Source organism: Microchirus variegatus (genome assembly GCF_963457635.1).
Source record: "Microchirus variegatus genome assembly, chromosome: 10".
In the NCBI taxonomy this organism is placed as follows: Eukaryota; Metazoa; Chordata; class Actinopteri; order Pleuronectiformes; family Soleidae; genus Microchirus; species Microchirus variegatus.
Genome location: NC_139811.1, coordinates 14224765 through 14234888, shown reverse-complemented (window position 1 = coordinate 14234888; position 10124 = coordinate 14224765). Strand labels below are relative to the sequence as shown.

The window sequence follows — 10124 nt, the reverse complement described above, 5'->3', positions numbered from 1 at the left end:
CCCCCCGGGCTCCGTGGATCCGCTCCGGGAGCCTGTGACTTGGCTCGCTCCACTGTGCCACAGATTCCTGCAGAGCAGCCAGAGCAGCGGGACTCCTCCCCTCCACTCACAAACCCGGAGCACGTAGCAACAACTGAGCCAATGCGCTCCGCCGCGATCCGTCCTACCGACTGCGGTGCCTGGCAACAGAAAAAGACGTGATGACGTCCTCCTCATATTGCGTATTATGGGATGTGCGAAATTAAAACAACCCCGAAGAGGACACGAGGGAAGCCAAAAATAATAAAAGAGACAGAAATAAACGAGGTGCATGGTGAACCATGGAGCTCTCTGCTGTGGGTGAGAGCGTCTTTGCAGCCGAGTCCATCATTAAACGGAGAATCAGACGGGTATTCGCTGCTTTTCCCCCTCACAGGCTGTGCCTCCTCATCTGTTACGCAACCATTTGTTTGTGCAGCGCCGACCGACAATAATCTAATAACCCGCGTGTGTTACTGCTCTCCTTCGCAGGGTCGCTGGGAATATCTCGTGAAATGGAAGGGCTGGTCGAAGAAGTGAGTATTCTAGCCGAGGCTGGGAAGGACAGCGCTCCATCCTGGCCGCCAGCACAAACTGCACCTCACTCTCTTCGTCGTTTACTCTGCTCGTGGATGTTTTTATTCGCTTCGCGTGCGCTCGCGGACCGCAGCGCGTTCTGCTACGGCTGTGGACGGCGCGTGTGCGCCGGACAGCGGCGGGGAATGTCTCAGCTCCAGTCCGCTGAGGTGTCTCCAAGTCCCCGCTGTAGCTTTTAGCAATGGCCGGGTTCACCATGCGTCACTGTCCGCTACGTAGCTCTTGCAAATGCAGAGCGTGTGAGTGAGTGTGTGTGCGCAGCGATAATGCTTTGATTAAAAAAAAAGTGATAAAACAGTGCGTGTGCGCGCGTTGACGCGTGATCTGCGCACTGTGGGCTGACCAACACTTGTCCCCTGTGCTGTTGTGACACAGGTACAGCACCTGGGAGCCAGAGGAAAACATTCTGGATGTGCGACTCTTCACTGCCTTCGAGGAGAGGTGAGGGTTTGACAGCGCAGCAGTAGGCCTCTCTCTCTCTCTCTCTCTCTCTCTCTCTCTCTCTCTCTCTCTCTCTCTCTCTCTCTCTCTCTCTCTCTCTCGTTCAAAAAAAAGACACGTACTCTTTCATTTTAAACACCAAATCTTACTTTTCGCAACGGAAGTCTTGAGCGGAGATGATTCATTTCGAGCTCAAACATGTGACACATGAAGATGCGACACAGATTTTTTTTAATTATTATTATTATTTTATTATTTCAACTCATGATTGTTTTGTTTTCTTCCAAAAAGGCCCAGAAACCTGCCTCACCCTTGTGATCGAGTTAATTTCCTATAAAGACAATAACATTCACGTTTATACCATAAAGAAGAAATGAATGAATCAATGTGTTGTTGTTGTTTTTCCGTCAGAGAGCGCGAAAGGGAGCAGTTCGGACCGAAAAAGAGGGGACCCAAACCCGAGACATTTCTCTTAAAGGTGAGTGAATCGTCTGTTTGCTTTCATTTCATCGTCTGGCACAAATATGCACGATAACCTGCACGGTTTTATTCATTGTGAAAATATTTTGATTCAGATTCAAAGGTCAAACAGAAAATGTTTCACTTTATCCAACAATTTTACTGAGGTGATAAGCGGCCATAAAATCCTCTTCACTGCCATATATTAATTAATAAATAACTAAAGGACAAGGCCTTCTCTGACCAAACAGCTGCTTTCCCCCAGACCTTACATTTTCCTCAAGAGATTCCAGATTTTCATCTCTGGGAAACCAACTTTCACGAACCTTATTTACTCTGTCCTCAGGCCAAAGCCAAAGAAAAGACATATGATTTTAGAAGAGAGGCTCCCAGAGGGATCCAGGTTTCCTATCCCGTCCCGGAGCCTGTCATAACACCAAGGGCCCGGGAAGGTTTACGCGCCGTGGTTCCCACAATCTTCCCACCGAGCGCGGTCAACAGAGGAGAAAGCGTCCACGTCCGACCACCAGAGCTCGAGAGGAGGCCCAGAGAGACTCCAGCAGCCGCTGTGACTCTCCACGAGCTGGGCCGCTTACCCAAAAAGAGAGGGCGCAAACCCAAGCTCCATCTCCAGTACGACCAAGATGACAGAAGCAGCTCAGCAGAGCCGCTGGAGGAGCCGCTGGAGGAGCCGCTGGAGGAGCCGCTGGAGGAGCCGGTGTCCCCGTCCAAAATGACCAGACACCTGCATCACCATGGAGAGCCGTCACATGACCACAGCCTAGTCCAGCTGACCAAGAGGTTTCAGGTGGAAACGACGATCACACCCAAATCCGGCAGCGAGCGCCGACACGCGGGTCCCGCAGGTTTATCTTACACGTGCGCAATCACTCCAGGCGCGCGCAAAGGTCACGAAAGAGGACACAGCAGGACGTCTGTCCCTCAGCATCAGACGCGCTCGCCGTCCGCTGCCCTGTCCACTCACGCCGGTTCACGAGCACGAGCAGCCTCGTCGTGGTCCCCGTCTTTCACCAACCTGGACACTGTGACCGTGACGGATGTCACCACGAACCTGTTGACAGTCACGATCAGAGAGAGCAGCACAGACGAGGGCTTTTTCCGAGAGAAAAGCTGAGACACAGCCAGGCTCATATATCTGCCCACATTATCAGTTACTAACCAACACATCTACTGTATGACGTTATTGTTTGTTTCTTTGTAACTTTCAAACGTGTACGCGCAGATATACAACACGAACAAATAATAAATATAGGAAAAGTGGCATCTTTGCTGTCGTGTTACTGAAACAAATGTTCACAAACACTTTTTTCACAAGTTTTTCTTCTTTCTGTGCAAAAAAAAAATTTTGTTCTACATTGTTCTACAAAAAAAGGAAATATATTCTTTGAAATATTAATTTGCCTCAGAAAACCACGAACCATTCTATACCCTCTAATTCTGAATTAGAGGGTATAGAATACTTTTTTTCATGTCATGTCAAATAATCGAAATTATTTGGTTACATGCAAATTTAACATCATTTACATCATATAATTTTTCCAAGTCTTATTGATTAGTCCTAATTAAAACATGCTTAGTTAGTATATATGTATATATATATATATATATATATATATATGTTCTGTATTATGTTAAAAACATGTCTGACAATTGTGTCCGTTTTTTTTCTTAGAAATGATAACACAACCTACGCGGGAGATTTTGGACATAATTAAAAATAGATATTTTCCTAGTTTTCTAGTCAAAGCAAATACCAAACTTTTCACACTGAGCCCTTTGTTCGGTTCAAGCAATCAAGGCCCAGTCAAGTGGGTTTTTTTTTTGTTTAAATTCAGTATCTTAATTTTTTAAAAGCAGAAAGTAATTAAAACAAATACATGCATGCACTTAAAAACATACTCGTGTGACGTCGTCATTGATCTAATGAGTCTATAATTAAACTCGGCACATGTTCCTCTTCTTTATCATCTCCACTACCACAGACGCTGTTGTTGACTGATTTCAAATCAAACACGGTTAGGCCTTGAAGCAGGCGGAGAGTTTCCTCTGAGTACTTTTTAAAGCAAAAATGTACTAAATGGTTCAAATGTTGTTGGACACGTGAACCAATGAGTCATTTGAGTTTGTTCTAGTGAACACAAACAGCCGCAGAGACTTGATCCCCCTGTAGTCATTTTAGAATGATTTAAAGGCCTTTTAAAGGCATTTATTTATCGATATAGTACTTATTATTTGCATCTCATTGTTGCATAAATGTCTATATGTGAAGGATTCATGCTGCACTGTGCCTATAAAAGACGAAGCTTTTATGCTTTTGGCCTTTGCTGACCCTGTTTGACCCCCGCCACAGAACTCCCTCTGCTTTCTGCTAAATTTAACACAAACTGACAACATAAAAGCTACGCTGTAATTTAATGTTGTGGTTTAATATAAGAAATAAAAGGTGAAACCTGTTTTTGAAGCATCGGCCATAGCAACTGCAGATGTTTTGCAAATATGAATGTATTTTTCAGTGAGTTTTGTTTAATCAGTTTCGTGCGTATTTTAAGATTATAGTGATTTGAGCAGCAGCAGGAGGGTTGTTTTTTCTTTCTTTCCTGCAGCTGCACGAGACAACATTTGGAGCATTTGTCCATGTGAGTGTAATTTACTCATAAACATATCCGTCAGAAGCCTCTCGACCCTTTGATGTGCTGCAGCCCTCTGGGCCTTTTCTATGCGACAAACACAACGAGAAGAAGCTTCGTGCGGCCATTACGCAGAGAGTGGTCTGCACGGTCACGGCCCACGGAGTTCCACCTCCACAAGATGTCGCCACCATCACCACCGGCAGCTTGAACCGGTGCCAAACTTCTGCTTTTCCTTTCTCTGAAGTTAAAATGAAGCGAAACGTGTCGTCCTCGTGGATTGGTCCTTGGTGAAAGATGGTCACATTCCGATTTGTGTTTATCTGCGATATTAGCGGCTGTTGAGTTACAGCTTCCAGATGTGAGGCCACTCACTGTGTGCGTGTGTGTGTATGTGTGTTGCACCACACATGGCCACTTGATGGAGCTCAAGCACAGAAACTCTGACACCCATCTTTGATTCTCTGCTTTCTCTTCTCTTAGTCACTTTCTGAAAGTGTTACTCTGCAACAGGGTGAAACGTACTTTAATATATATCATTAATATGATCATTAACTTCATTTGAATAATAATCAACTATAATGTCTGTTGTTTAAACAGTGGATGGCAGCTGACAGATGCTGAAGACTTGCAAACTGTTTGTCTTGTTTGTTATAATGAGCAGCATTTCCATGGCAAATGGATCTGTGTGTGTGTGTGTGTGTGTGTGTGTGTGTGTGTGTGTGTGTACTTGTATTTGTTACCTTTTTAGGACTTTTTCTGGCACCACTAATCCCTCAAAACATGGTCCTAATTATAGACAAGACCTCGTTTCTGCAGAACTGGTTATATTTGAGGCTACGATTTGAATTGTGGTGAGGTTAAAGGGTTTAGACATGAACTGCTGTGTGTGTGTGTGTGTGTGTGTGTGTGTGTGTGTGTGTGTGTGTGTGTGTGTGTGTGTGTGTGTGTGTGTGTGTGTGTGTGTGTGTGTGTGTGTGTGTGTGTGTGTGTACATGTTAGGATTAGAGCTGGGTTTAGGTTAGAGTTGGTTAAGGTAAGTCATTTAGTTGTGACATTTGTAACTGTCAGGGTAAGTGAATGCAGTGTCCTGACTTAGACTGCTGTACAAGAATGTGTGTGTGTGTGTGTGTGTGTGTGTGTGTGTGTGTGTGTGTGTGTGTGTGTGTGTGTGTGTGTGTGTGTGTGAGAGAGAGAGAGAGAGAGAGAGAGAGGGAGGGAGAGGGAGGGAGAGAGGGGGAGAGGGAGCATTAAATTGCGGCTGGACCACGCTGGTCGCAGCAGAGATCCTTTAACTCTCGATGTCTCACACGCCTACGTTTTTCACAGCCTCGCGCTGTCCTCCACTTCTCTCCTGGTTAGTGTCTTTGTTGTTGGTGACATGTTTTCGAATGAGATCATTTTGCTGCATTTCCTGGCTCTTCTGTTGCGGCACTGTGCAGCCGATCCGTGCAACTGGACTGGGAGGTGAGAGGCTTTCTTAATTGATTTTATTTTTATTTTTTTCCCATAAAAAATACGAGGAGGAAAGAGACAAGTAAGTGAGACAAGTTTCTTGAGGACACATTTACTCTTATCCAAGAGGTTCTTCATTAAAGTCCAACTGAGCCTCGAATGTCTCCAAGGGAACTCAAGGAAGTCCAGTTACTTTATCCTCACTGATTTAGTTAATTATTTGTTACAATATAACAAAATGTTTTATTGATATCATTAACTTAGTGACTTTTGTAAAACATGTTGATATTGATATTACTATGTTTATTTAGCCAACCGTTTTGGATTTCTAAAATGTTTTGTTGTTGTTGTTTTTTAAAAACTATTCATTATGACTTAATTAATGATTACGCATTTTGGTCCATACGCATAGCTGCCATTTTGTGGATGGTGGATATCTTTTTACGCAGTTTAATTTTTAAATCAGATGTCTTGAGTCCAGTTCAATGACTTTTGGATAGTTGTTAAACTAATCGTTTCTTTTTCAATCCAGCGGTTTTGCAGCTGGCCTGGACTCCAGGATCGTGCTCCAGGTGCGGTTGCGCTGTACCCAGGGCTGGGTCAGGTGGGTCTTCCCGGGCCAAGCTCTCAGACTGGTCCTGGAGCCGAACTTGTCCTCCAACCTGCGCACAACTGTCTGCATCAAACCTTCTCCTTCCTTCGGCGGAGCCAGCGTGTTCATCGAACGCACAGGAACGCTGGAGCTGCTGGTGACTGATGGCGAGCGGCCGCGTCAGGTGTTCTGTTTCCGGGCGGATGGACCGCGCGCGCCCGCTCTCTACCTCCAGCCCAGTCCGCTGCAGAGTGACGGACATTGGAGCAGACGCACGATGAGCTTCCGATATGAGCTGCTGAGGAACAGGAGAGCGGCGCGCAACGTGGGCCACAGCAGCGGGATACAGAGTGAGTACAAGTGTGAGCAAGACTTCAAATATGTCAATAGGTCAAGCGAAAAAGGGTTTTATATGGACATATGCCGATCTCTAGAAATCAGGGCAGCCAAATTGCAAAATTACCAGATATGTTTGGTTGGTTTGGTGAAATCTGACAGTTTACCAAACAATACACAACATTGCTTAAATAATAATTTGTTGAACAACACTTTTGGTCTGTATCTCCTGTAAAAACAATGTAAGTAAATGGGGTAATCAAAAACTAACCTTTCTCAAATAGAATTTTATCCAAAGAATTAAGTTTTAGCAAATAAGCAACATTTCTCAAGTTTGTGAGAACAAAATGTCAACTTATAAATAAGTAATATACAATAAATGTTTAAATTACAGTTGGCCAAAGCTGCATTAACCCCTTCTAAAGGCCTTACTTAACGTTAGCTAAAGACTATATTGTTTATTCAATATAAATAGTCATCATCTATAGACAAGTGAAATAAATGCCATTTATAATCCGAACAGTAACTTCAGCTGCCAGACATTTGTCCTCTATGACATGTTATAGATGGAGGTAAGGAGGTTTGTATGACAAAAACACTTGAGATGACTGCAGTTTTGTTCCACATCTGAATAGTATTAAGAAAAATATCTAGATTTACAGGTTAGGGGGAAATCCCTTTGACTGACTATCAAATAAATCTAATTGATCATATCATATTACTTCACTATATGAAGAAAGGCTGCAATTTCTTACCAACATTAAGAGCATTTATGACAGTCCAATAAACATTCATAACCATGGTATTACCGAACAGGAAGGACACATGATTTGTTTTTGCCATGTAAAACATTAGACAACAACACATGAACCAGTAGAGTCATTTAAAAAAAAACAAAAAAAACTTTATAGTTTAAAACATTATAAAAGATGCTTCATTACACATTTGTATCATCTGCTCTATATGAAAAATATAGAAAAAACAGCAGCTATTTAATTGCAGACCCCATGTTTTTCTGCAGCTGCTGGTCAGCCTCATGTTTTTGTCCGACTGCATAGTTTCCATCGAGGGACAAAGCAGAGAGGGTGATGCAGACCACAGGGTGGCCCGAGGGCATCAGGCCAAGGCACAAGAACTGAGACTGCACATACTTTGCAGATTCCACACATGCTTGACCATTGTTCCTGTGTGTTTATTAGCATTTATCTTTGTGTGCGGGCTTTTTCCCAAAGTGGTGATGTCATTCTCTGTGTATAATAGGCAGCTGCTGGTTTATCTTTTCTGCATCGCCCAGAGTGTCTGACTCCTGCGGTCTCCTGCATTGGCACAGGCTCATTCAATTAGGTCGATACAATAGGAGTCGAAACACAGGGTCAAGACTATAGCACGGGGCTTTGATCTGCAGGCAACGTGGTGGTGCAGAGCACAAACACAAGAGCAGCATTCCTTCTCCTAAACCCTGGTTTCTCGTCTCTGTGATGTGATGAGGCGAATGTGTGAGAACTTCGGTCAGTGAAGTAGTGGAGGAGAAACTACCATCTATCAATCACTGTCAGCCATGCAGCTTTGGGAGATTATAATTTACATGGGAAAACGTGGAAAAACTGAGATAATTATACTTCAGTTTGCATTGTCTTTAATGTCAGAATTTAAACAGTAAACATTGTCTCTGTTTACAGCTTCCTGTCGACCCTGCAATGACACAGAACTCCTCATGGCCATCTGCAACAGTGACTTTGGTAAGTGCTTTACAAACCCAAGATGTGTTAGTAACTGTAATATAAAACAGCTTTGCCTCTCCTCTTCACAACTCTTCCTTTACAACGTGATATACATCAATCAAACTGTGTTTATAAAGCACTTTTCATACAAGGCCATGCAACGCAAAGCGCTTCACAGGATAGAAACATAAACAAAGGGAAAACAACGCACCACCCGACAACTGTTTCAGTCGACAAATGACGAGTATTATGTAAAAAAAGTGGTGAAGGAGAAGTGAAGAAGTGGGGAAAAGAGGAAGTAAGAAGGGAGAGAAGGAAGTGAGGAAAAGAAGCCACAAGCTTGGTCTGTAACACTAATGTTTGGTATAAAAACCAGGACATGGATGGAAATGTTTCCGAAATGTGAACGAAGAGTCATCCAAATGGTGCACGCATTCATTCTCAGTCGCGAAAGTGAACTACAAAGTCCAGTTTGACACATTTATGAGTTTTGTTTTTTTTGGCACATGGGTTGTTTTTTGGAATATACAACTCATGTATGCACACATATCTATAAGTGAATAATAAAAATAATTTCATTTCCGTTGCCTTAGAATAAACCTGTTAGGATGTATGAAATTAAGGAACAGGCCTTACTTTAGGGAGACTGCCATGTTTCTACAGCAGGCCAAATTGACAAAATCAGCCAGACGTTAAGATACAGTTTTGAAATGGAAGTTTACACAAAATAAGAATAATGACAGCCTTTCTGGCATGTGAAGGCCACCATAGTTCCTTAATATGCTTGGTAAGGGGAGGACATTTGTTTTATTTAATAAATAAGTCTCACACACTGGACCTTTAATACTTTTATTCAAGTATAATACACAGTAATTATTTGTAAAGGAGTATTTGTATAAAGTAACACTACAAATATTACCTTAGTACTTCATCCATTGCTGATTAGTGTTACCTGGATCAGGGTTGAAATGTGGTCTTATGCCCCGAAAACTGTAGTTCTGCTGCGTACGCAATCAGTACAGGTCAAAAACAGATAAGGGAGCCGTTGCACGGTGAGAGATTCCTGTGCTGCGCATGACAATGAGATGGTTTCTGTTTTGTTTTTTTGTCTCACAGAACCACCTAGTTTAATTAAAGAGAGGGAAAGTGTAGAGATATGATGTACTGTATGTAGGAATTAAAAAAGATTAGAGGTGAATGGAATTCTCGTGATTTTTAATCTTAAGGAAATCCTGACTTTTTTTCAGTGGTCCGAGGCTACATCAAGAACATCACCCACTACCCTGAGAGTCAGACGTCGTTGGTGGAGGTGTCAGCAGTGAGGCTGTACTGGCAGCGCAGTGGACTCTTTGACAGACAAGAGGCTCCTGGTGCTTTTAAGCCTGTCTCATCTTGGCATGGACACATCAACACTCTCCTGCAGTGTCACATGAAGCCAGGGGACGGAGAGTTCCTTTTCACCGGCTCAGAACACTTTGGCGAAGCCTGGTTAGGGTGCGCACCACGGTACAAAGACTTCCTGTCTGTTTACAAGGCAGCCCGGGCGGCACGTCTGAATTCCTGTGACTTCCCTTTAAATTGAGTGCCATGTTATTGAGCCCAAACGGTTTTTATCCACAGGCATTCTGCACTCGCACTGTCGGATCCCTGAGGTTTTAATATGCCGTCAAGGTGGCGTCACCAGCAGGGGTAAAGCTGCTGCATTTCTGGTGAAATCCCAGTTGGAAGCGAAGGACAGAAGCAAGCAGCAGGGGCGTCCTGCACTAAGGCCCAGAGAGAGACTGCTTTTGTCTCTTTGCCATCACTGTCCTTGCTCCTAGGAGACTGAGAAGGGGTTGGGTTGCCGCTCTCTGTCTT

General features: G+C 43.6%; 2 protein-coding genes across 3 annotated transcripts; both read left to right on the top strand.

Annotated features, from left to right (window-relative positions):
• The first annotated feature begins 245 nt into the window (after positions 1–245).
• On the top strand, positions 246–2771 carry cbx8a (chromobox homolog 8a (Pc class homolog, Drosophila)). 2 transcript variants are annotated; one of them, XM_083896649.1, is made up of 5 exons: positions 246–389; positions 511–554; positions 991–1056; positions 1468–1534; positions 1862–2771. In XM_083896649.1, the coding sequence occupies exons 1-5, from the start codon at positions 321–323 to the stop codon at positions 2648–2650; spliced, it is 1035 nt and encodes a 344-aa protein (XP_083752775.1). In that variant the 5' UTR covers positions 246–320; the 3' UTR covers positions 2651–2771. The 2 variants fall into 2 exon arrangements, with proteins under 2 accessions (XP_083752775.1, XP_083752776.1); XM_083896650.1 differs by lacking the exons at positions 246–389; positions 511–554 and adding an exon at positions 803–854.
• A 2773-nt stretch (positions 2772–5544) lies between these two features.
• On the top strand, positions 5545–9849 carry LOC310932485 (meteorin-like protein; the record flags this gene model as incomplete). Its single annotated transcript, XM_083895811.1, has 4 exons — positions 5545–5630; positions 6151–6560; positions 8226–8285; positions 9515–9849. 4 exons carry the CDS (start codon positions 5545–5547, stop codon positions 9847–9849), a joined length of 891 nt encoding a protein of 296 aa, XP_083751937.1.
• Positions 9850–10124: the final 275 nt, after the last annotated feature.